This window comes from Microcebus murinus, chromosome 10 (assembly GCF_040939455.1).
Source record: "Microcebus murinus isolate Inina chromosome 10, M.murinus_Inina_mat1.0, whole genome shotgun sequence".
Classification (NCBI taxonomy): domain Eukaryota; kingdom Metazoa; phylum Chordata; class Mammalia; order Primates; family Cheirogaleidae; genus Microcebus; species Microcebus murinus.
The window spans coordinates 55,159,837-55,187,393 of NC_134113.1; the positions used below are offsets into that span (position 1 = coordinate 55,159,837).

At 41.1% G+C, this 27,557-nt stretch overlaps 1 protein-coding gene across 3 annotated transcripts in view; it reads left to right on the top strand.

Moving 5' to 3' along the window:
- Positions 1-27,557, top strand: part of DIP2B (disco interacting protein 2 homolog B) — a 237,667-nt gene continuing 210,110 nt past the window's right edge. For all 3 annotated transcript variants that reach the window (XM_012762119.2, XM_012762128.2, XM_012762136.2), the window contains exon 1: positions 1-276. In XM_012762119.2, coding sequence (XP_012617573.1) covers positions 177-276 — 100 coding nt within the window. In that variant the 5' untranslated portion in view covers positions 1-176. The remainder of the gene's footprint in view (positions 277-27,557) is intronic.

The following is a 27,557-nucleotide window of genomic DNA, read 5'->3' on the forward strand; positions in this document are numbered from 1 at the left end:
GCTCGGGGGCGGGCCCGCCGCGCTCACGTGACCCTTGCTCATGGCGGTGGCGGCGGCGGCGCTGGCGGCGCTAGGCGGACGGAGCCGGATCCTGTAGCCGGGGTGTGGGCCCGCGTCAGTCCGTCCCTCCTTCAGCCCTCTCTCTAGTCTTCCGGAGTGTGGCTGGCGGAGCCGGGATGGCGGAGCGAGGCCTGGAGCCGTCGCCGGCCGCGGTGGCGGCGCTGCCGCCCGAAGTGCGGGCGCAGCTGGCGGAGCTGGAGCTGGAGCTCTCAGAGGGTAGGAGCCGGGGTGGGGGGCGGCCGCCCCGGGGCCCTGCGGGTCGCCGCGAGTCTGGAGACGGGTCCCCGCCGCGCGCCCTGGCGGCCGTGCAGCGAGGGGGACGAGGGTGCAGGAAATCTGGCCTGGCTCTCCACAGCCGTCCTCCCTCCTCTCCACCCCGCTAAGTGGTTTCCCGTGGCTTTCATTGTTTTCCCTTGGAGGGGGCTAAGCAATGGCTTGGAGGAGAGGTTCTCCCGGGGCAGGGTTGCTTCTGCGCTTTCTGCCCTCCAAACCTGAGACAAAGCTGCGCCCTCCGGCTTCTGCCCGGGCGTCTGGGCAACGTAGGGGTGTGGGGGAGGGCCGCGAGGAGGGTGGCTGACAGCTTTCCCCTTTCCTCCTCTACCCTGTACGTGGAGGGCCCCATGCCTTGTTCCAGCCCCCACTTACCCCCTTCAGAAAGAAAGACACATGGAAAATCCACAGCAGCATTTCTTCTCCCTCCTTTAACAATGAGAGATTCCTCCCCAGTGACAAGACAGGAGTGAGATACAAGCGGGTGAGCTGTTGAGGGTCCTAGAAGCAGTGACATTAACCCAGAGAGAGAGAGAGAGAGAGAGAGAGAGAGAGAGAGAGAGAGAGAGAGAGAGAGAGAGAGAGAGAAAAGACACGGTGTTGCTTTTAGACTACATTTGTCATAAGGTTTTTTTTTTTTTTTCCTGGTGCCTGTATTCGGGCACAATTACCGCACCTGATCACCTTTTGGAGTCTTTGAAGAAGGAAGGAGAGGTGACTACAGGTTACATGCAAATCCTGGCATGTAACCTTTTCTTTTGACAATGGATTGGTACAGGGAGAGTTGGATTTATTTTGATAATTTTTTAAAAAATGGAATAAATCAAGCCACAATTATTAGAGAAGTCCCTTGGACAACAATGAGAGAAACACAGTTCTCTATTGTGGGCATGTGATCAGGCTTTTGGGGCAGTTGTGATCAGTTCTCCGTAAAGTTCCTGTTTTTATCAGAGGCTGCCTCTGAAACAAAAGCAGTATTTTCTCCAGGCTTGATATCGGTACTTTGGTGGTGTCCCCAGAGTTGCACATTCTTACTGACTTCTTGCCAAAGGAACTCTTCCCTAGCATTTTTCAAGCGGATCGAAAACTGTTGATTGGAGAAGAAGAATGTGACCATTTCCCAGGGGAGTTCTGACTTTTTGTTTACTTATCTAGGCATTGTGGCCTCCCCGCCTTTCCAAAATCCCTTACAATAAAAAACCAGAAGCAGATTGTGTATTATAAATCCAGTTGGTTATTGAAGGAAATAATTATTTTTAATAACCCTTTTAGGTTTTCTTAATGTATAGGGGAGGTGCTGTTTTCACCTGCACTTAATTGCCAGCATATTATTATTTAATTAATCAGTTGGGAATTTATTCTTTGGCCAGCCCCCAGAATGCTGGTGGTGCGCAAGTTTGCGTCTGTGAAGTGTTTAGGAAGATAAGAATCCTGTGGGCTTGTCTGCTCGGTTATATCTTTCATTGAAATATTCACCAGGTGCACCCAGTTGCCTTCAGTTCAGCAGACATACGTTTTGTGCCTACTACGGGCAAGGGATACGGAGTTAAGCAGGTTACTGTGGTAGCTTTCAAGGAGTTCTGAGTCTGGTAGGGAAATCACTTAAAAATGCCAACAAAACAGTGCATGAGACCATAATAGAGTTAGGTACAGAGGCTGCCATCTAAAAAAAGGATACCTGCTTTGTCATTGTCGTGAAAAAGAAACTGGAGAATTATAAATACAAGATTGGATTGTGGGGCTAGTAGAGAGGGCTGTGATTTAGCCAGTGCAATTCAGTCATAAGTGTGAAGCAAAGAAGGATGTTTCTATACTTCTGTGGCATGTCGGAAGGAGCTCAAGTCTTTCAGTGTCTGAGAACAGTCCAAAGATGACAACTGGAAAGGTATTTAAGATAAAATAACACTTACAGGAAGGGATCCTCCCTTTTCTTTTTGAAAACTTCTCCTAGCACAAACAGCACACACGGTCACATCCTCCCTTTCTCCTGCCTATTTTATCACATACCTCTGTGGTCCTTTAAGCATGGCACAGGGTCTTTCTAGAAGGAGGGATAAAAGAAGGCTGCTTCCTAGAAGTTGCAGTGAATTTTCTCTAGGAGTGGGAAAGAGGTGGGAAGAGTTGAAGAGGAAAAGGAAAAGGTGCTGGATAAAGATTGCATTTCATAGTCTCAGAAGTGGGCAAGTAGACTTAAGCCACCAGATAAATCCTTTCTGCTTTGCCTATAATGGGAAATGGTACCATTTTCCCCAAAATATGTAGCTAAATCATGGATTCATATACCTTTATCAGAAAGTTCTAAGCAGCTGTAACACCTGATGCTGGCAGTATTAAGGAAAGCAGGAATGTAGATTTTTAAATAACCAAAAATGGGCATTATCTTAGTTGTCTTCCACCCAAAACTTGCATGTATGCATTTTTGGTGGGCTGGAACTCATCTTTAGGATTTGTTGTCAGAGCCTGTGACACATTCTTTTGAAAATCCTCATGGTGGCAAATCTTAATTCATTGAGGGTGGCATTTCATTTCATAGGATACTTGGAATCAAGTAGAGAAAAGCTGGTTAATGTTCTCTTGGAGCCCAAACTAGTTGTGACTGAAAAAAGTAGAGTGATTTTAATTGTGACTGTCAAAAAATCAAAATGATTGTAACCTGGTTTTGAGGGACATTCCGGAAGAGAAATTACAGACAAATTCCTTGGAAGAATGATTAACTTTATTGAAGAGTGGCTTGTTCAGACACCCTTGTTTTGGTGTGTATTTTGAAAGATTAATCTTGTTATTTGACAGTCCCATAGCATTGAGCTGTTTTTTTTTAATAAGATAAATCATAACTTGTGACTCTTAGATGAGCCCTTCGTTGCTGCTGACTTTTCCAGCCTGTGTAAGGCTTTACACCTCAGGGTCAAAGTTCAGATGATTGCCTAAAGAGGGTGTTCACACTATATTTGTATTATAGTTACTAAAGTTTTCTGTGGTTCTTTCTCATATGACTAAATCAGGAGTATTCTTTGAAATTCCTCTTCTTCCTTGTCCACAAAATTTCTCGCAATTCTTTAAGGGTTCTGCTAAAGTACTACTTTTTATGAACTTGTCCGTGACCAGTGTGATCTCTTGCTTCAAACCTAACAGTGCTTTCACTATATATCATTTCATCAGTCATATATTTTCTAATTAATTAAACTGCTTTTCATTTTACCTTAATATAAGCTCCTACAGAGGTCATTCATATCTTCTTTTAAATAACTCTCAATTCTTTATTTTGTTTTAGGAGTACAATAAATTTTTATTGACTTCAATTTGATTTGAATTAAAAAATAAAATCTGTCTTGGGGACTTGATTTTAGCTCAAGGTGGGGTTGTGTAATCATTTGAGAAGCACACATTTTGGAATCTGGTGTGCCTGAGTCCAAGTCCTGGCTGTACCACTTATTAGCTCTGTGACCTTGGACAAACAGCCTAACATCCCTGGTTTTAGTTTCATCAATCCTTAAAAAAGGAATGATATCCTCGTTAGAGTTGTAAGAAGGTTTAAAAGGAGATAACAGAAAATCTGAGTGTAGTACGGCACAGGGTAAGCACTCAGCACAAATGTTCTTTATTGCTGTTGATAGTGGATGGATACACAGTGAGTTGGCTGTTTTTTTGTTTTTTGTTTTTTTTTGAGACAGAGTCTCACTTTGTTGCCCAGGCTAGAGTGAGTGCTGTGGCGTCAGCCTAGCTCACAGCAACCTCAATCTCTTGGGCTCAAGCAATCCTGCTGCCTCAGCCTCTCGAGTAGTTGGGACTACAGGCATGCGCCACCATGCCTGGCTAATTCTTTCTACATATATTAATTGGCCAGTTAATTTCTTTCTATTTATAGTAGAGACGGGGTCTCGCTCTTGCTCAAGCTGGTTTCGAACTCCTGACCTGGAGCAATCCTAGCCTCAGCCTCTCAGAGTGCTAGGATTACAGGCGTGAGCCACCACGACTGGCCGAGTTGGCTGTTTTTAATATCTTGTGTTACTTAGTGGAATAGGGTTACATATGAAGTGATGAATGGAATCAATTCACCGGTGATGTATTTTTTAAAAAGTAAGGCTTCACTGCATCATCAGTTGTTCCTCCTGTCAGCACCTGTACCCTTATTCCAGCATATGTTGGGTCACTGCGAGCAGTTTGTCTGTTCGATACAGACATCTGACATATGTACACTTCTGAGCCTGTAGGTTGAGACAAAATGACTCTGACATGTAAGCATGGGTTCTGAGACTCAAGCATCTACAAGCTATGAAAAGGCACTTGTGCGTGTTCAGAACCTTCAAATAGTTTTTGACTCTTTTTCTTAGTCTGCTATTTGTCCTTCGTGAACATATCCTTTTGGTTCCTCTTTCAAAAGTTTTCTTGCATCCTCTTTTCCTTTGAATTGCATTTACCACCAGCCTTGTTGAGTCCTCTGTCTGAGACCTAACTGGTCTCATTGTGGTTTGTTTTGAGCTCTAGATTGCTGTTTCATCTATTTAAAATACTGCTTTTATTTACAGCCATTACTAAGTCTAAGGCTGTGTCACTCATTATCTTTAAATTTTAAATTTCCTAAAGGTAGAGATGGTCTCCTATATTCTGTACCCTTAGGGTCTAAGTTAAGTTAGTGCTTTTGTCCATCTCTTTTTGTGGCTAGTTTATATTATAGAGGATTAAGTGAGAGTTCTTCATATCTTTGTGTTTATACTGAGTGAGATACTTTCAGGTGTGGATGTTCTTCTCTGAACAGGATAGGTTCTAAAAGGCCATTTCTTTGGAATTCCGTAGCATCAAAGCTGACAGAATCTTGGGAAATATGGGTTGGCTTCATTAGATCTTAAAACTCTGAAATTGCATGCAGAATTTTGAGTGTGAGTGTTTATGCGTCGTTTTTGGGAGCTGGGTCCACAGCTTTTACCAGTTCCTTCATGAGTACTGTGAAGCAAAGTTAAGAACCTAGTCTGGGCTAGGTGGGGTGGCTCACACCTATAATCCTAGCACTCTGGGGGGCCGAGGCGGGCGGATTGCTCGAGGTTAGGAGTTCAAAACCAGCCTGAGCAAGAGCGAGACCCCGTCTCTACCATAAATAGAAATTAATTGGCCAACTAATATATATATATAAAATTAGCTGGGCATGGTGGCACATACCTGTATTCCCAGCTACTCGGGAGGCTGAGGCAGGAGGATCGCTTGAGCCCAGGAGTTTGAGGTTGCTGTGAGCTAGGCTGATGCCACGGCACTCACTCTAGCCTGGGCAACAAAGCGAGACTCTGTCTCAAAAAAAAAAAAAAAAAAAACCTAGTCTGGGGCAGGCGCAGTGGCTCACACTTGTAATTCTAGCACTTTGAGAGGCCAAAGAGGGAGGATCACTTGAGGTCAGGAGTTCAAGATCAGCCTGAGCAAGAGCAAGACCTCATATCTATCAAAAATACAAAAATTAGCCGGGTGTGGTGGAATGTGTGCCTATAGTCTCAGCTACTCCGGAGGCTGAGGCAGAAGGATTGCTTGAGCCCAGAAGTTTGAGGTTGCTGTGAGCTAGGATGATGCCACGACACTTACCTTTCATTTGCACTAGTTTATAAGGAAAGCCAAACTCCCTCAGCTTCCCTCCTCATCACCGATAGACTTATCTGTGTCAGTTCTCACCCATAGTCCCTTCCAGTCTTTTCTCAGGGGAAGAAATATCCCCTTCCTGTTCTAAACTGTCCCTCTATGTTCCCACTCCCATCCCTTCTCCTCTTCTGGGGTCTTGGGATCTTACTTCATTGATTGATGTATTCATTCATAGTCTTTTTGTCTCTTTCTCTCATCTTGAGCTTCTCCCTTAACACTTGGCCCTTAACTCCTCCTTTCAGCCTGTATATTTGCTCAAGCTTCTCCCTTCTTAAAAAGTTCCTACAATCTTATATGAGAATCTGCTTGCTCTCACATGTTGGCATTCTTTCCCTCTCTAGAGCCTAGAAAGTGTAGCCTACATTTCCTTCCTCTTATTTCTTGCCTTTGCTTACTGCTTGGTCCATTGCTTCTGTCTCAAAAAGCCTCTGAAACATCTGTCTCCAAGAACACCAATGATTTCTAATTTCAGACTGCAGAGTACCTGCTGGGTATGACATCTTTCTCTGCATCATTGGATGTTGTGCATGATCTTTATGAAACTTTCTCCTTAATAACTCTTATGGCATAATTTCCTCTGGCTTCCTAATTGTTCTTCTCATGACCTCTGTTGGACTTCTTTTTCTCTCTCTCTTTCGTGATGTGGGTGTTTCCCAGATAAGTCATTCTTCATCTCACTTCACATACACTTGCTGAGTAATCTCATCCATGCCCAGGGGTTCAGCTGTCACAGCCATGCAGATGGTTCCTTAGTTTGTATCTCTGGCACTGAGTGTCCTCTACTGCAGGCCTTTCATTGGTTCCCCCCACAGGCAACTATAACTTAGTAAGTCCCAAACTATTCCCTGTTTTAACCTCCTCCTCCATTCCCACCCATACCTTCCTGTTCCACAGATATTCCCTACTTTAGAATGTTCACTTACTGTCTCAGTGTGTTCCTGCTGCTATAACAAAATACCTTAGACTGAGTAATTTATAAACAATAGCAATTTATTGCTCAAAGTTTGGAAACTGAGAAGTCCAAGATAAAGGTGCCAGGAGACTTAGTGTCTGGTGAGGGCTTGCTGTCTGCTTCAAAGACGGCATCTTCTTACTGCATCCTCAAGTGGCTGACGGGGCAAACAGACTCCCTCAAGCCTCTTCACCTTCCTGACCTAATCACCTCCTAAAGGCCCCATCTCTTAATACTATTGCATTGGGGATTAAGTTTCAACATATGAATTTTGATGGGGGGCACCAACATTCAGGCCATGGTAACTTACCCAAGTAAAAAATTGGGGGTCATCCTTAACTTCTAATGGATCACTGAGTCTTGTTGATTCTACTTCCTCTTCTCCATTCTCATCTTTCCAGTGTTAGTTCAGGCAGTTATATTTTGCTTAGAATATTGTAGTAGTCTTCTAACTCATCTGCCCGCCTCCAGTCTCTTTTCCCTCCAGTCCCTATTACTGAGTGACCATTCTGAAACACAAACCTAATTGTGCCCTTTTCTCTGTTTAAAATTTTTCATTGCACCTTTTATAGAAGAGACTGTTCTTTTCCTACTATATGTTCTTGGCACCTTTGTCGAAAATAAGTTCACTGTAGATGGGTGGATTTATGTCTGGATTCTTTATTCTATTGGTCTATATGTCTGTTTTTATGCCAGTACCATGCTCTTTTGGTTACTACAGCTCTGTAGTATAATTTGATGTCAGGTAATGTGATTCCTCCGGTTTTGTTCTTTTTTGCTCGGGATGGCTTGGCTATTCTGGGTCTTTTTGTGGTTCTATATAAATTTTAGGATTATTTTTTCTATTTTTGTGAAAAATGTCATTGGTATTTTGATGGGGATTGCATTGAATCTGTAGGTTGCTTTGGGTAGTATGGACATTTTAACAATATAGATTCTTCCAATCCATTAGTTTGGAATGTCTTTCCATTTTATTGTGTCCTTTCAACTTGTTTCATCAATGTTTTATAGTTTTCATTATAGGGATCTTTTACTTCTTAAATTTATTCCTAGGTATTTTATTTGTAGCTATGGTAAATGGTATTATTCTCTTGGTTTCTTTTTCAGATTGTTTCATGTTGATATATAGAAATGCTACTGATTTTTGTATCCTGTAACTTTATTGAGTTTATTCATTTTAATAGTTTTTGGTTGGAGTCTTTAGGTTTCACTAGATATACGATCATATCATCTGCAAACAAGAATAATTTGACTTCCTTTCTAATTTGGATGCCTTTTATTTGTTTCTGTTGTCTGATTGCTCTAGCTAGAACTTTTAGCATTATTTTGAATAACAGTGGTGAAAGTGGGTATCCTTGTCTTGTTCCAGATATTAGAAGAAAGACTTTCAGTTTTTCCCCATTCAGTATGATACTTGCTGTGGATCTCTCACATATGGCTTTTATGGTGTTGAGGCTAAGTTCCTTCTATACCCAGTTTTTGGAGAGTTTTTATCATGAAAGGATGTTGAATTTTTTTTTTTTTTGAGACAGAGTCTTGCTTTGTTGCTCAGGCTAGAGTGAGTGCTGTGGCATCAGCCTAGCTCACAGCAACCTCCAACTCCTGGGCTCAAGTGATCCTTCTGCCTCAGCCTCCCGAGTAGCTGGGGCTACAGGCATGCGCCACCATGCCCGGCTAATTTTTTTCTATATATATTAGTTGGCCAATTAATTTCTTTCTATTTTATAGTAGAGATGGGGTCTCGCTCTTGCTCAGGCTACTTTTGAACTCCTGACCTCGAGCAATCCGCCAGCCTTGGCCTCCCAGAGTGCTAGGATTACAGGTGTGCTGTGCCTGGCCTTGAATTTTTCTTTTTCTTTTTTTTTTTTTTTTTTAATTTTTTTTTTTTTATTTTGGCATATTATGGGGGTACAGATTTTAAGGTTTCAATAAATGCCCATTTCCCCCCCTCCCCCCAAAAGTCTGAGTCTCCATCATGACCATCTCCCAGATGGTGCACATCTCACTCATTATGTATGTATATAACCGCCCCCCTCCCCCCTGCCCAATACCCTATTACTGTAGTACCTATGTGTCCACTTAGGTGCTACTCAGTTAATACCAGTTTGCTGGAGTTTTTCTTTTTTTTGAGATAGAGTCTCACTTCTGTTGTCTGGGCTAGAGTGCTGTGGCATTAGCCTAGCTCACAGCAACCTCAAACTCCTGGACTCAAGCGATCTTCCTGCCTCAGCCTCCAGAGTAGCTGGGACTTACAGGCATGTGCCACCATGCCCAGCCAATTTTTTTCTATATATCTTTAGTTGGCCAATTAATTTCTTTCTATTTTTTTAGTAGAGACGGGGTCTCTTGCTCAGGCTGGTCTCAAACTCCTGAGCTCAAGCCATCCTACCGTCTTGGCCTCCCAGAGTGCTAGGATTACAGATGTGAGCCACCATGCCCGGCTGGATGTTGAATTTTATCAAATGCTTTTCCAGCATCAATTGAAATGATCCTATGGTTTTTATCCTTGGTTCTGTTGTGAGCCTTCTTTGTATCCCGGGGATGAATCCCACTTGATCATCATGAATAAACTTTTTTTTTTTTTTTTTTTTGAGACAGAGTCTTGCTTTGTTGCCTAGGCTAGAGTGAGTGCCATGGCGTCAGCCTAGCTCACAGCAACCTCAAACTCCTGGGCTCAAGCAATCTTTCTGTCTCAGCCTCCCAAGTAGCTGGGACTACAGGCATGCGCCACCATGCCCGGCTAATTTTTTCTATGTATATTAGTTGGCCAATTAGTTTCTTTCTATTTATAGTAGAGACGGGGTCTCGCTCTTGCTCAGGCTGGTTTCGAACTCCCGACCTCAAGCAATCCACCCGCCTCGGCCTCCCAGAGAGCTAGGATTACAGGCGTGAGCCACCACGCCCGGCCATGAATAAACATTTTAATGTGTTGTTGAATTCAGTATGCTTGTATTTTATTGAGGATTTTTGCATCTATGTTCATCAGAGACTTGGCCTATAGTTTTCTCTGTTTTTTTTATTAGTCTGATGAAAGGTGTCAATTTTGTTTATCTTTTCAAAAAAACTTTTTGTTTCATTGATCTTTTGTAATTTTTTTGTTTTGTTTCAATTTCGTTTATTTTTTCTCTGATCTTTATTATTTCTTTTTTTCTAAAAAACAATATTTTCATTGGCTTACCTCATCTGCAGGATAAAATCTAAGCATCCTTCTCTATGTACAAGACCTACCTTTCTTTTTACTTCATTTTTTGCTCCTTCTTTGTTTTTTCTCTGCTCTCCAGTCTTGCTGAATGACTTGCACTTCCCTGAATGCATTGTGCTTTTCACTTCTGTGCTTTTGTACACGTTTCCTTTCTCTAAATGCCCATTCTGGCACGTTCTTCCCCTTTTTCTGCCTGGTTAACTTCTGTTCCATTCAATTTCCTGTGAGAAGCCAGCCTTTCCTAAGCTCTCTTAAGAAGTTAAGATCTCTGTATAAGTAGTCATCAATTATTGAATTCTCATTATGTAACAGGTTCTGTGCTTAGCACTTTATATACCCTGCCTGGCTGGTAAGGAGGTGCTAAATACATAGCTCCTATTATCATAATGAGGAGGGAACTGAGCTAGCAAGAAGCACCTGAACATTGTCTAGAATATGCTGCATGCCACCTCCCACCTGTGGTTACACATAGCCTACTCTTCCCCATCCTCCCTGGCAGTAACGGTAACATTCTCTGTGCATGGCACTGGGGAAGAGCACTAGCCTTAAGAGTCAAATAGAATCGAGTTCACATCCTGTGTCTGCTTAGGCCTTGGGCAAGGCTCCGAAATGTGTTTCTAATCTTAACTCCTAAAGATAGATGTGCGATTTCCATTTTGTAGAGACTTGTTTAAGAACATGAAACCTGAAAATATAGGATGCTGGGATTAGAACTCAGGTCTCTTTGGCTCCAAAACCCATGATGTTTCCATACTGCCATTTTACCTCCATTTCTCTGAATCACATTTCAAGTAATTTTGGCAAAGTTCTCTCCCATTTTAACTGGCAGGCCCCACTTTCCTTAGGATACAGCTTCTGTCTGAAGGTTTTTGGGTAGGGCTCCCTGAAGGAAGAAGAATGGGAATGTTCTAGTCCCAGAAAAATAGGTACAGGGGTGGAGTTTATTTCTGACCTTGCTTTGTCAGAACCAGAGGAGTCATTACTAAATTATATTTGTAGGGTTTTCTTTACACCAGTGTAACTGTTGGCAAGGTGTGACTTTTTTTTTTTTTTTTTGAGATAGCATCTTGCTCTGTCACCCCAGGTAGAGTGCAGTGGGGTGATCATAGCTCACCATAACCTCGAACTCCCGGGCTTAAGTTATCCTCCTGCCTCAGCCTCCCAAGTAGCTTGGACTACAGGTGGTGTGCCACCATACCATGCTAATTTTTTATATTTTTGGTAGAGACAGGTTTTGCTCTTGCTCAGGCTAGTCTTGAACTCCTGACCTCAATTGATCCTCCCACCTCAGCCTCTCAAAGTGCTAGGATTACGAGTGTGAGCCACTGTGCCTGGCCATTTCTTTTATTTCTTAAAATGACAAAAAATATTGGATAAGTTCCTAAAGACTATCTATGAAGTGAAAGACAAGTTTGTGTACATGTGTTTTGATGTGAAACTAATTTTCTTCTTTGAACTGAGGATGAGAAGCTGAAAGGGGAAACCCAGGAGGAAAATATTTTGGATGCTACATAGGACAGCCGTAAATGATAATCTACAGATCTGGTGTCTTTTAAAGGTCCATTGTGGCCTGGCGAGGTGGCTCATGCCTGCAATCCTAGCTCTCTGGGAGGCCGAGGCGGGCAGATTGTTTGAGTTCAGGAGTTCAAAACCAACCTGAGCAAGAGCGAGACCCCGTCTCTACTATAAAAATAGAAAGAAATTAATTAGCCAACTAATATATATAGAAAAAATTAGCCGGGCATGGTGGCGCATGCCTGTAGTCCCAGCTACTCGGGAGGCTGAGGCAGAAGGATCACTTGAGCCCAGGAGTTTGAGGTTGCCGTGAGCTAGGCTGATGCCACGGCACTCACTCTAGCCTGGGCAACAAAGTGAGACTCTGTCTCAAAAAAAAAAAAAAAAAAAAAAAAAAAAAAAAAGGTCCATTGTCTGCACCAGTCTTAGTCTTGAGCTTCTGGGCTGTTGTTACCAGGTTGTGCTTATATTCTGGTGCAGAAACAGTTTTTAGTCCCCTCCCTCCCCAGGATATTTAATTTAAAAAGCAATGTATAAATTAATGATATTTCTGTAAATGACATGCACTTTAATTGGATTTTCTTAGAGTTATTTTTTTTGTTAAGGAATAGTGCTGTAATACCACTTTATTTTCAGAAGACTGTTGCATTTAGAGATACATTAAAGCATCTATATGGGATTTTACTATCTTTAAGGATCTAGGAGGATCACATTGCTTTAAATTAGTCATAGAGTAGAACTTGTGGGTTTTGATTCAGTTCAGGCGCAAGTGACTTGTGGTGCTGAATGACCAGTCTTTTCACCGAATCTCCTGTTTAAAAATCAACCCAGCAGGAATTTTTAGGTAGAGGCTTCTGATAGTTTCTTGTTTTGTAAATCTGTAATGAAGGCAAAGAGACTGTCTTAAAATTTTAAAGAGTTGTCATTCCTACTTTATTGGACTTCCTTTCTGGTTTAGAGAAACTTTCATTTTTAAGTTGAACGTGTAGAAAAAGCATTGTTACAAATTTTCCTCCCGTAGTTCTTTGCTTGTTGTTTTTCTTCAAGGGGACCAAGGGAAGTACTAGAAAATGAACTTCCTGTTAAAAAAACAACTTCCCCTTTTGTTGGTTCTCTGAGCTCTAATCTCGAATGTTACTCTTATATTATAGCTATTTTAAAAACTATTAAGCTTGTGAAATTATCATTTGCATAAATATTCTCATCTCCCCCTTAGTAAGCTGCTTGAGGACAGCACACAGTATCTTTTAGCGTAAATGCTTTTCAGTTCAGCTAGTGAACAAATGTAAGCTCTGTCTCAACCTCCTCATCTATGCTTATTTCCTTACTAGCATATGCCTCTCTTCTGTTATGGTTAGATGTGTTTCCTCACTCTTCCCTGACAGCCTCATTCCCATCTCTGTGCTTTTGCAGTGAGTATTTCCCCTGTCAGGACTGCCTTTTCTCCTCTTAAATTCCTACTCTTGTTTAAAGGCCTGGCTGATGTTCCCCTGATCATGAAACCAGCTGACTGCTTAAGTCTATATTAATCTCTTCTATTTTTAGACTATTGTTATACTCAGCAACACAGTTTAACACTTTATTGACCCCTATTTGTTTGTTTCATTTATGCTATTTTTATCTTCTCAGTCAGACCTTAGGTTTTTTGAAGGTAACAACAAGGCCTTCTACATTTTGGAACTTCTGCATTTTTAGTAAGGTGCTAAACATACCAATATGTCAGTAAAGAGCTATTGAGCACCTGTATTTCCAGGATCTGTTGAGAAGGTGAGAGATGCATAGAAGGCAGATTTCCAGCTCTCAATGAGCTTTCATTCTAGTAGTTCTTAATAAATAGGTGTTGATGTTTTAAGAAGATTAATTTAGGTAACTGTCTTTTCTCTATTTTTGAGATAGAGTCTCACTCCGTTGCCTGGGCTAGAGTGCTTTGGTGTCATCCTGGCTCACAGCAACCTCAAACTCCTGGGCTCAAGCGATCTTCCTGCCTCAGCCTCCTGAGTAGCTGGGACTACAGGCATGTGCCACCATGCCTGGCTAATTTTTTCTATATATTTTTAGTTGGCCAATTAATTTCTTTCTATTTATAGTAGAGACAGGGTCTCACTCTTGCTCAGGCTGGTTTTGAACTCCTGACCTTGAGCGATCCTCCCGCCTCAGCCTTCCAGAGTTTTAGGATTACAGGTGTGAGCCACTTTGCCCGGCCTAGGTTGTTGTCTTTTGAACTCTTAGAAGCATTTTTATTTTCTTCTTGAGTGCTAAGAGAGCATTTAAACAATCACATTTGAAATGATTCTGAGAAGATGGCAGCTTGACCACATCCCTCTTAACCTCTTTAACTTTGTTCAAGTAACTTACAATTTCAGAGCTTTGAACAAAAATACCAAGAGATGGAATGGGAACTCATAAAGATGAAGTTAAAGGGCCTGGAGGATAGATCCAGGAAACTGAAAATTATAATATTATTATTATTATTATATTATATAAATAATTTTAGAAGGATAAATAATAATTTTAATAATAATTAATTATAATATAATCTATAATAATAATTTTAGAAGGATAAATACACAATAGAAGATACATTCCCTGTGCTGAAAAAAATATTGTAAATTGGAAAAGAATGAGTTCATTGTGTTCCAGGCAAGATTGACAAGAAAAGGTGCAAACCTAGGTGTATTCTGATAACATTTCTGAATTCAGTGATAAAAAAAAATCATTCGTACTTAGAAAGATAATGTTAAAACTACTGCAACAACAAAGCAGACTGTTTCTTTTGCAATACTAGAACTTTGATGATGGTGGAAGAAACTTCATTCATAGACTATTTAGAGACGAAGTCTACACTCCAGGAATCCTGTATGCAATCTAGATATTATTCACCTTTCATGGAAAAGAAAGCTCTATGTGAGTGTGCAAGGATTCAGAGATTATATGACCCATAGACTCCAGTATGAATAATATAATCAATGTGAAACAGAGATTCCAAGATAGAAGAGGAAACAGTGATGAACAATGGATTTTAATGTAGAGAAAGTCCTCCCCATCATGGATAGGTTCTTGGAAACTTCAACTTTAAGTGAAATGACATATAATGAAACCAGTTTTACCATAGGTTAATTGATTAAAAACAAGAGTTAAGTTCCTGTGGGATATTTCTGGTTACAAAATCATCACCAAACTTCTAAATAAGACCAAAACACTTGTAATATTGAACATTGAAATAAATGTGAACTATGTATACATTTAAGAAAGATTAATAAAAACGAGAGGATTATTTGCCTGCTTATTCTAGTTCAGGGTTGAGGGTGGTGGGAACCTGTCAGTGTAGCTCAGGGCTCAAGGCGGGAACCAGCTCTGGACACTGGCAGCCATTCCCTCGCAGGGCACACTCACACACAGACTGGGGCAGGTTAAACACACCATTTTACGTAATGGACACAGCTTTGGGATATGGGAGGAAACCAGAGTACCTGCAGAAAATCCACGCAGGCATACATACTTGGGGAGAACATACAGACTCCACACAGTGGCCCCCGCCAGGAATCACTTTTTTCTCATCAGTGTTATGATGAAATGTTGAGTGAAATGATGTTGTTGAAGGACCTGCTGTATATATAACTATATGTATTGAGAGTGACATGATGTGCAATATAAATGCTAAGTAAGGATCCTTGAAATAGAAGAGCCATATTGCAAGAGAAAACCTAGTTGTGTGAATGAAACATTCTAAATGATTTCAGCAGAACTCAGACATTGTGGACGGGGTGGGTGGGGAAAAAAAGCAGTCTTTGGTGTCATTAGGATGTTGGCAGAGGAAGAATGGGAATGAACTGCCTTGGTGAGGAGAAAAATATTTATAATTATAAAATACTTAAATATCACAAGCAAGGCACAAAATGTGTATGAAGCAAATTGTAAAATCTTAAGGATGTAAAAGCAAGATCTGAAGAAATGGAAATATATACAGTTTTCCCTTGGTTTCCATGAGGAATTGGTCCCAGGACTCCCTAAGGATACTGAAATCCTCAGATTCTCAAGTCCCTGATATAAAATGTTATAGTATTTGCATGTAACCTAAATATATTTTAAATCATCTCTAGATTACTTATAATACCCAATACAATGTAAACGCTGTGTAAATAGTTGTTATACTGCATTGTTTAGGGCAGGGGTCCTCAAACTTTTTAAACAGGGGGCCAGTTCACTGTCCCTCAGACCGTCGGAGGGCCAGGCTATAGTTTAAAAAAAACTATGAACAAATTCCTATGCACACTGCACATATCTTATTTTGAAGTAAATAAACAAATGAGCAAAATCACCCGCATGTGGCTCTCGGGCCGTAGTTTGAGGACGCCTGGTTTAGGGAGTAATGATAAGAAAAAAACCCCTACATGTTCAGTACAGATGCTTTTTTCCCCTCCCCAAATATTTTCTCCAAGATTGGTTGAATCCACAGATGTAGAACCCATGGATATGGAGGGCTGACTGTACCATGTTCTTGAATGAGAAGACTAAGATTATGTGTGTGTGTGTGTGTGTGTGTGTGTGTGTGTGTGTAAAAGTAAATTCAGTGGGACTGCAGTTCTACTGGAACTCTAGTGGAAGATTCTTTGGGGGATGGGAAATTAGTTAAAATGATCTCAGTGTTCATATGAAAGAATAAATGTTTTAGAATAGTCAAGACAATTTTGAAACAGACTAGTGAGGTGATACTTGCCTCACCGCATATTAAAACAGATTCTGAAACTACTATTTTCAAAACATCATTGTATGAGTGAACAGAATAGAGTGCCAATTTTTAAATTTTTTTTAAATTTTAGAAAGAGGGTCTCGCTCTGTCGCTCAGACTGGAGTGTGGTGGCATAATTACAGCTCACTGTAACCTCAAACTCCTGTCTGAATGAAACATTCTAAATGATTTCAGCAGAACTCAGTTGAGGGCTCAAGAGATCCTCTTGTCTCAGCCTCCTCAGTAGGTGTGTGCTACCATGCCTGGCTAATTTTTAAAGTTTTTGTAGAGATGGGTTTTTGCTATATTGCCCAAGCTGGTCTTGAACTTCTAGCCGCAAGTGATCCTCCCTCCTTGGCCTCACAGTGCACTGGTATTACAGGTGTGAGCCACCATGCCCAGCCCCAAATTCTTGTATATGTTGAAAAAAACAGTTATGGAAACAAAAGTTTTATTAATTTAGACAACTTGTCTTCCCACATGCCTCAAATTAGAAAAGATTTTAAATTAAGTTGACTAGGACTCATAGGACATCAGAAATATTGAACTTCTTGATATTCTGCTTATCCCGACAAGAGGGGGCACACTGGAACCAGAAAGAAAAGCCCCTGCTTGGAATATCTTTCTAGTACTCGCTATGGATAAAGCTTAACATCATGGTAGCTGGCAAAGGAAAAATATTTCAAGGTCTTATGTTAATTTTCACAGAGCAGGCAACAAAGGGTATATTCGGAGCTAAGAGACAATAGGTTGATAACTGACACATCCTTGATTCCTGTCCTCCTTTGAGCCCACCTCTCCAATCAAATCTATCAGTACTACCTTGAGAATATATTCAAGTCAGCTTCTCTCTCTCTCATCCCTGCTGATCATTGCCTTGCTCATGTTATTACATCTGTTGATTTGGTAGCCCCTTAACAGGTGTCCCTGCTTGCTTCTCTCTAACTGGTTTTCCACATAGCAGCTAGAGAGCTTTTTAAACTGCACATTAGCAGTTAGCTTGTATTACTTCCTTGCTTTAGAGCTCTCCAGTGGATTCTTTTTATTTTTTATTTATTTATTTTTGAGACAGAGAGTCTCACTCTGTCACCCTGGGTGGAGTACAGTGGCAACATCATAGCTCACTGCAACCTCAAACTCCTGAGCTCAAGCGCTTCTGCCTCAGTCTCCCAAGTAGTTGGGACTACAGGTGGGCGCCACCATGCCCAACTAATTTTTTCTATTTTTGGTAGAGACGTGGATCTCACTGTTGCTCAGGCTGGTCTTGAACTCCTGACCTCAAGCAATCCTGCGTCAGCCTCCCAGAGTGCTAGGATTACTGGTGTGAGCCACCACACCTGGCCTCAAGTGGATTCTTTTTTGTCTTTTTTTTTTTTTTTTTTTTTGAGACAGAGTCTCACTTTGTTGTCCAGGCTAGAGTGAGTGCCGTGGCGTCAGCCTAGCTCACAGCAACCTCAAACTCTTGGGCTCGAGCGATCCTTCTGCCTCAGCTTCCCGAGTAGCTGGGACTACAGGCATTTGCCACCATGCCCGGCTAATTTTTTATATACATATCAGTTGGCCAATTAATTTCTTTCTATTTAAAGTAGAGACAGGGTCTCGCTCTTGCTCAGGCTGGTTTTGAATTCCCGACCTTGAGCAATCCGCCCGCCTCACCTCGGCCTCCCAGAGAGCTAGGATTACAGGCGTGAGCCACCGCGCCCGGCCCTTTTTTGTCTTAAAAATAAAATTCAAACTTCTCTCCATGGTCTACAAGACATACAGTCTGCCCCCTTATCTTTTCATCTCACCACTGTGCTTCAGCTATACTGTTGCTTCAGCCACACGGGGTAACTCTTTTTCTTCTTCCCTTTTCCGACTCCTCCCTGCCTTTCTCCCTCTCTACCTCCTCTCCCCCTCCTCTCCTTTCTCCCTTCTTTCTTCTGTTTATTTAGCTGGTATTTACTCAGTGCCTACCATGTGCTAGGTACAGGTGATAGATATAGCAGTAATTAGCATAAAAAGTCTTTGCCCATATGGGGTTTACATTCTGTAGGAATAGACAGAAAATAATAAGTAATGTATATTGCTTGTCATATGGTAAAAATTTCAGTGGGAAAACAGCATAAAGGGGGACAGAGACTACTGGGGCAGGGTTGGTAGGTACAATTTGAAAGAAGGTAGTGAGGAAAGGCTTCATCATATGACATATGAACAAAATGGTGAGGCTTTCTTTCACTTCCTTGAACCACCATACTTGTTGACACCTCTATGTCGTATACCTTGGTTTTATTCTGCCTGAAATATTCTGTTCCAACTTTGTCTCCTTTTTGTCTCAGCTCAAAGTTAACTTTCTCAGAGATGCCTTCCCTGATCCCTAAGTTTAAATTAGCAACTCTTCCCATCATTCTCCATCTCACTGTTCTCATTTACTTTCTTTTCTTTCTGTTTTAAAATTTCTAATTAATACCACCATTCGAAATGATCTTGTTCATTCGTTTGTTTGTTACCGTGTTCTGCCCGGTGAAATGTTGGTTCTTTGAGTGCAGAGACTTTGTTGTCTTATTCCCTGCTATCTCTCCAGTGCCTAGAATAGAAGACTCTGGATAGACACTTGTTCGGGGAACACATGGACTTTGCAGGGAGAAGATTCCAATGGGATTCCTGAGATAGTGGCAGCTTTAAAGAGCAAGGAAGTGTAGGCTTTGCCCTCAGGGTCTCTATGGAAGCTGACTAGAGCTGCAACTCAGAGGTGTTTGCGTTTCCTGGCATTTGGTTAGTTCTAATGTTTGTTTTATTTATTTCTGTCACTGTTTATTTGGCCTCTGATTTTACATGTGATTTTTACAGTTGGATGATGTGTGACAACTTTCCGTTTCATTAGTCTGCCTGGCTACTTTGCGTGTTCAATTCAGTTGGTATTTGTTATGCAAATATGGAACAGACTGCTCCAAGCCTGGAGCGATACCTGTGTGAGAGCTGGAGCTCTGAGTGCCTGTGCTCCCCGCACAGGGGGTGTATACTTCTTGCTTTTCTTTGTACTTTGTGTTACCTTTTTCCACTGCTTTAACTAAATGTAATACCCATAAGATCTGATCTGAGGCACAAATTGATTAGGTGGGTTTTTCTGTAGACCAGACATTATCAGCAACCTTCGTTTTGGTCTAACTGGTCCTGGTTTGGGAAAAAACTGAATATCTCACATGCCTGGTTTTCCAGCATGTTTTCTTGGCAACTAACTTTATTACATCTTTTGCAAAATGTTGGAAAACTAGGGAAGTGAAATAGTTAGCCATATGGTAAATATTGGGTTTGTTGAACTAAGTCAGACCTTTGGTCAGTTTATTCTAGTTTACGCAAACAGTGTGGCCAGCTAGACTTCCAAGGACATTCATGGGCTGTGCATAACTTGTCCAACTGTATACACAAAACATTTGTCTCTTAGGTCTCACTGACTTTCTCACAGGTGGCTATTTGACTACCTATATCCGAGATACTGTTCAAACACTAAATATATTATAGTTTTGCACATAAGATAAATTCAATAAAATCTCAAAAATTTTATGTACTTATTCTGTCATGAACTTTGAATTTATCTTTGTGGCTGAGAAATAGAACTTATGAAACTTCCTAATAATTAAGATTATCCTATTTCACTAAAGATTGGAAGAAACATGATTAAAATGATTATTTAATGGTAAAACACGATTACAGTGATCGTTATATGTTAATTAACAGCAGATCACCCATTGTCAGAAGTAAATTGCTTAGAATCCTGAATTTGATTTGATTATCTTCTAACTTTTCCTTACAATTGTAGAAAAAAATGCTTTTCATGAGAGGTAGAGATTCTTTTTTTTTTGGTAATCAGATTCAGTTGTCTTAGTTTCCTCATCCTTAAAATGAGGATGATAATAGTATCTACATTACAGGATTGTGCCTGGCACATGGGAAACACTTGTAAGTTTTTATTAATCTGCTGTCCATCTATGCAGAAGTTGTGATCAGTGATCAGAATATCTAAACTGGGATATGGACTCAAATTTGGTTTCCAGCTTTTTCCAAAGCAGGATGATAATTAAAGCCATGAGAATAGATGAGTTTACGTAGGAAAGAGGGTTTGGGGTGAATAGAGAGAACTATTTCAGATAGAATCCTAAGGAATACTAACGTGGGCAGAGGAAAAGAAAGCCTGCAGAGACAATTAGGAAGACATGGTTGGAAGTTTAGCAAGAAAGCCAGAGAAGGAAAATCAGGAGAGTTTAGGGGCCAGGAAGACAAAGGAGAGAATGATCAAATGTTGCTCCAAGAATTAGAATAATGGTAATGATTAAGATGGATTTGTTAGATTTAGCCATGTGGTGATTTGTGAATTTAGTGAGAGTGGTTTTAATGCTAATGCAATGGTGTGCGGGTCAGAAGCCAGATTATAATGGGTTAAGGAGTGAATGGGAGGAAATGGATCAGTTTCAAAAACAAAACAGAACGGCTTTCAGTAAGTTTGTGGTTAGGAGGGGCAGGACATGGCAGTAATTTCTTGTAGTTATTTGGGGAGATAAGATATAAACAGAATCTTTATTGCATAATAAATGCCATAAAGGAGACACATACAAATACTTGAAGGTGCTTCAGTGACAGACATCAGTGTTTCTGTAGTATTCTGGGAAGGAGTCACTAAAGTATTATCTCTTAGACTTAGACTTAACAATAGTATAGGATTTTGGTAGGCAGATGGACAAGGGGAGGAAGATATTTTAGATTTGGAGAAAGGCATGGATTTGTGAATTACTGCAGTATGTTTGAGGAATTAAGATGATTTAGTCACCAATAGAGCATAAAGTATAAGCTCAGTAAGTTCAATAAGCCAGGACAGGTGGGCAGGGCTGAGAGCATGGCAGGGATGTGTGTGGGATGCCTTTTGGCAACCATAGAATCTTAAATTTTATCCTGTAGGTCTTTGCTTACCATTGGGGATTTGTGTTGATGTGGTACGAGTACTTAAAGCTATAAACATAGTGTATCTTCTTAGAATATCCATTTAATTGAATTTTGGGGGAAATTATACAATATTAAGGCATTGATGAATGTATTAAAATATAGAATTGAAAATCTAAGATAAAATATAGTCTTAAATTTTAAAATTAAAACATAATGCATTTTTCTCTAGTGGCTGGTTTGTACCTCTTCTAAACCCTCCATCCTACCATCACTTTCTGCATGGGAAAGAGTTTAAAAAGCATTCATGTCACAGGGAGTCTCTGAAGAATTGTAAGAGGAGTGGGTAGCATCTGTATTTGGTGGAGATCACCCTAGAGTAGCAGATCAGTTTCATGGCAGACAATTTTTCCACCGACCAGGATGGGGTGGGGTGGGAGGGGGATGGTTAGGGGATGGTTTCGGGATGATTCGGATGCATTACATTTATTATGCACTTTATTTCTATTACTATTACATTATAATATATAATGAAATAATTTTATAACTCACCATAATACAGAATCAGTGGGAGCCCTGAACTTGTTTTCCTGGAACTAGACGGTCCCATATGGGGGTGATGGGAGACAGTGACTGTAAATGCAGATGAAGCTTTGCTTGCTCACTGGCCACTCACCTCCTGTGCACCCCAGTTCCAAATAGGCCATGGACTGTTACCCAGGGGTTGGAGACTACAGCTCTAGAGGAGGATAGTTTCAGGTTCCTGTGTCACACAGCCAGGGGATACCATTCTCATAGAGTACGATGCAAAGTAGCCCTTAATAAATGAGAACGGCAAGAGGGCAAGACAGGACAGGAAGATTTATAAGGAGGCTACTGAAATGAGCTGCCCCTACAGTAGGATTAGGGAAGAGGGAATGAAAAGAGGTATTTAAAGAGAGAATTGATGAGATTAGTATGGAGAAGGAGGAGGGCACATAGATATGTAGCTATGATGGAAGAACCTAGGTAGACTCCCAGGTTTCTGTCTTAGGCATCTTGTGAGAAAGATGGCACCATTTTCTTATATAGGGGACAGAGAAAGAAGAATAATTTTGGATATGGGGGGAGGTCAGTTCAGTGTTACTGAATTTGAGTGGTCTGGGAGACATGCAAATGGAAATCTGCAAATGGAAAACCACAGGCAGTGTGGGTTTGGAGTTCTTTAGAAGATACAAATTCAGACTGAACACTGTGGCTCATTCCAATAATCCCAGCACTTTGGGAGGCTGAGGTGGGAGGAAGATTGCTTAAGGCCAGGAGTTTAAGACCAGCCTGAGCAACATAACAAGTGCCTGTAGTCATAGCTACTGGGGAGGCTGAGGCAGGAGGATTGCTTAAGCCCTGGAGTTAGATGCTACAGTGAACTATGATCTTACCACTGTATTTCAGCCTGGTTGACAGATTAAGAACCTGTCTCAAAAAAGAAAACAGAAGGTACACATTCAGTATTCCTTAGTGTATGTCACTGATAATAGAAGCAATGGACATGATCGATGATGCCTAAGGAGAGCATATTGAGTGAGAAGAGGCTAAATACAGAGCTCTGGGAAGCACCACCGTTTAAGGGGGAAGCTGAAAAAAGGAACCAGAAAAAGAATGGTCAAAGAGGGAGTAGAAGAACAAAGCAACAAGGTATTTCAAGAAGTGTCTGTTGACGCATAGAGTTTAACTAGGATGGGGACTGAGAAAATGCCATTGAGATTCACAAGTAGAGGTCATTGGTGGTGACCTTTGCCTGAGCTGTTTTAGTAGCAATGCTGGGAGGGGTTCAGGGGGGACTGGAGCCTGTCAGTAGTGGGTAAAGAATGCGAGGCAGAGAGAAAGTGGAGGTAGAGGCAGGCAGAGTACACTGCTCTTTCAAGCCTGGCTATGTGAAGGAGAGAAAGGACAGTATCTAGGATGCTTATACATTTATCTGTTCTTTGTCTCTCTCCCCACTAGAAAGTAAGTTGCCTGAGGGCAGGGACTTAGTTTCATTCACTGCTTTATCTCCAAGATTGAAAAGAGCTCCTGGTACATAGTAGGTGCTCAATAAATATTTGATGGCCAAATGAATGAATTCTGTCAAGAAGAGAGAATGAACCTGTTCATTTGTGATATGGAGGGGTAAGAGGTCTTGGGGAGGAAGGAATGAAGGTCTAGAGTAGAAAGGTGTGATGGAACAAGGTCATCCTGAGCCAGCAAAGTTTGAGATCTCCAGCACTACAGGAGTGATCATCCAAAATAGCATGAGTGACTTCTTTTCTGCTGAAAGAGAAGGGAAGGAGGCCGGGCGTGGTGGCTCACGCTTGTAATCCTAGCACTCTGGGAGGCCGAGGCGGGCGGATTGCTCAAGGTCAGGAGTTCAAAACCAGCCTGAGCGAGACCCTGTCTCTACTATAAAAATAGGAAGAAATTAATCGGCCAACTAATATATATATATAAAATTAGCTGGGCATGGTGGCGCGTGCCTGTAGTCCCAGCTACTCGGGAGGCTGAGGCAGAAGGATCGCTTGAGCCCAGGAGTTTGAGGTTGCTGTGAGCTAGGCTGACGCCATGGCACTCACTATAGCCTGGGCAACAAGCGAGACTCTGTCTCAAAAAAAAAAAAAAAAAAAAAAAGAGAAGGGAAGGAGGAAAGGATGGGAGCAGAGGCAGATATTTATAGGTTGTGGAGGAAGTTGAGGGAGTTCTTGCTTGATGGCCTTAGGAGTATCCTTTCGGTTAAAAATAAGTTAAGAGTGAGTGTCATGTGTGTATCCTTGGAAAACACTTTGTGGACACATACAAAAAACCCCACCCCCATTTGAGCAGCTATGCTTACATTGAAAGTCATAGCCATATAATTGTAGGTACACACAAGGTTGTGGCCGATGACAAAGGTTAGGAGAGGTGAGGATGAGTAAGAGGAGGTGAGACAAGTGGTCTCTCGTCCCAGCCGTGAGTGTGGGTGTGGCTGTGAGCTGAGAGAAGGGAACACGCACACCTGCGTGAACACCCTTTCTACCCCAGAAATAGCAGGACACTGTCTTTGAACTCTTAGGCAAGTGGGAGAAAAAAGGGCAGTACATGAGGCTCACACTTCCCTCTGTGAGAGAAAATGAACAGAAACTTGAGCCCTGAGTGAAGCAGAGTAACTCTTTGTCAGCAGCTCCTCTGGTCCTCACCAGGCTGGTTTTCCAGTGCTCTGTTTCTGATTCATCGGACAGGATACTGCTTTCCCAACTTTTTACAAGCTGTTATCTAAAATGGTTTATCGGCTTAGAAGGAAAGGTAGTAGTGAGAAAGGATGTGACACTGTCATGGTGAGTCATGAAGAGCAAGACATGACTGTATTTGTTTATCTTGCCAAGTTTCATCTAGAATTTATTGAAAGAACATTGCAGTGTCCCTTTTATTTTAATTAGCAGTTGTTTAGTAATAAGCTCTCACTTCTTTAGAATTGTCTTGTTTTCGGTCTAATCAAATTCAAGAATACATATTTCTCAGAAAGTTTCTGATAAAGAAAAGAGAGTAGTAAGAATGGATCTTACAATCTTCTAGTCTTTAGTTGAAATTAAATAACACAACCAAGCTGATTGTTTTTGCTTTTGTTATCAATGTTATCAGCCATTATTGGCCCATGACAATTAAGCCGTGCAAAGCAGGGTAGAGTTGGACTTGTGTTCTGGCTGCATATGTTTTGCATTTCTTACATGTTAGAACATTCTCTGTGAAGTGGGCACAGGGTCCTTTAGAAAGGGAGCAGATTCTAAGGGGAAGAAGGGATTTTGCTTACAGCAAGTTGCAGATTCTAATAATTTACTTAACTACCCTATTAGGGAAGACAACTTTATAATATAAAAAGCACCCGTTACTTTTTGGAGATGGAGAGAAATAACTTTTCTTCCCTCTGACAGAAGATGAAATCAGAGATTGACTAAGATGTGGTAATTGGAACTTGGTATCATTATAATTGGTTCAATACTTAGAATTTTTTTTTTTTTTTTTTTTTGAGACAGAGTCTCACTTTGTTGCCCAGGCTAGAGTGAGTGCCGTGGCGTCAGCCTATCTCATAGCAACCTCAATCTCCTGGGCTCAAGCAATCCTCCTGCCTCAGCCTCCAAGTAGCTGGGACTACAGGCATGCGCCACCATGCCCAGCTAATTTTTTTTTCTATATATATATTAGTTGACCAATTAATTTCTTTCTATTTATAGTAGAGACGGGGTCTTTCTCTTGCTCAGGCTGGTTTCGAACTCCTGACCTCGAGCAATCTGCCCGCCTTGGCCTCCCAGAGTGCTAGGATTTAGAATTTTTTTTTTTTTTCTAAGCCATCCCACTTCTGTCTGGGAATGGGGAAACCCTCTGTTTTCCCACCTCTTCCTAAAAATTCTAAGTTGTTTAGCCATTAGTTGAAGAGTTAGAACAACAGTTAGGCATTTATTTTGGGGAAGAAAAAAACGACTTTATCAGCATTTTGGGGAGAACTCAGGGAACAAAAGTCATGTGGTCAATTTGACATCAAGATGAGGACCCATTTCTCATTTTCGCAGAGGGCTAAGTTATAGCCATATATCTGTTTTCCTGGAAGTTAGATTGTGTGTGTGTATGTGAAAAATCACTTTCAAGAAAGGGACTCAGTATCTGTAGTATACACTTTTTATAGATTCTCACTTCCGTTGGTTTTTAGAGGAATCAACTGGAAGATATTCTGAGAATAGAGGTGTGTCAGAGGCAGTGAGATAACTAACATGGAAAAGATCCTGGGTTCAGGTTCTGCTTCTGGTATTTATAAGCTTTGTGACCTTGGGCAAGTCATTTAACCTCTCCTATCCTCTGGGAGATAAGTGGCTAGATGAGAGAATCTAGTTCTTTCTTTTAGTTTCTGAGATGACCTGTGATTGGATATGTTTGTGGAACTATATGAAAAGGAGATCCTATTTTGAATTCATCAAGACTGTTGTTGTTTAAACAAAATTCACTTTGGGCATGGTGGTACGTGCCTGTAGTCCCAGCTACTTGGGAGGTGGAGGCGAGAGGATTGTTTCAGCCCAGGAGTTTGAGGCTCAAGTAAGCTGTGATCACACCACTGCACTTCTGCACTTCAGCCTGGGTAACGGAGAAGACTCCATCTCTTAAAAAAAAGAAAGAAAGAAAAGAAAAGAAAAAAAGAAAATCCATGTATCATGAGAACCATCTTTACCTGATTTATACTCAGTCAAAACTTACACGTTGAATTTTTTAAAATTTTATTTTTCATTGAGTAATAATAATTGTATATATTTGTGGTGAATTTTCTTAAAGCAAGTGATACACTTAATTATTCAGAATGTGTGCTATTGTTTTGGCCTAGTGAGGGTTAGAGGACAGGATGTTATTTCTGACTTTTGACACTACAGCTTGTTGAATTCTCCTCTTAATTTATCTCTTCTCTCCTTTGCCCCCTACCTCCAGCCTCATCATCCGGTGCCTTTTGCTTTTGTAACACTTACTGGATCTCTCTATAATTGTTTGCTTATACTTCTCTTTATTTTTCCAGAGAGTGTCATATTCATGTTGCTTTCCCTATTGTAAAACATTGAGGAAAGGAAAGATGGTGAGATGAGAGAAAATAGGTAGTGATGGAGTCAAAGATGGCCCTGAGTTTGAGTTTGGGTAACCAGGAGAATGATAGTGTTATATATCGAAATACCTGAGATGCTGGTTTGGGAGAGGAATGTAATTTTGGACATGATGAAATCTATGGCATTGGCAGGACATTTGGGAAAGGCTGTTCAATAGGCAGTTAGAAGTGATGAATTATATCCTGGAGCACTGAAGGATTTGGTTGTCATTGTCGTCGTCATCATCATCAGGTTCATCAGGGTGAATCAAATCTTTGAAAGGGAAAGTAAAAAATGAAGCCAATGAGGAATGCTAGAGGAAAAAGAAGTCATCCAAGGTGCCAGGGATGATCACAGAAGAGGAGGCGAACTGAGGTGGGGTAGTATGGTGCTTTTGGGGAGACAAATATTCAACAGTATTAACCCCATGGAGAGGTTAAGAGAATTAGAGGAGGGAATATAGAGGATTGGATTAGTAAATTCTTTCTGGTTGTGTGGCTGGATCAGAGGTCAGTTTGGAAAAGGTGATGAGGACATAGAAATGATGAGTGTAGGCTTCTTATTTTGAAGTTGGGGAGAAAGAAATGAAAGAACAGGGGCAGATTTAGAGCATTACTTATTTATTTCCCTTTATTATTATTTGTTAATACTAGAGGATACTGAGGAATCTTCATAGGCCCAGGGAAGGAG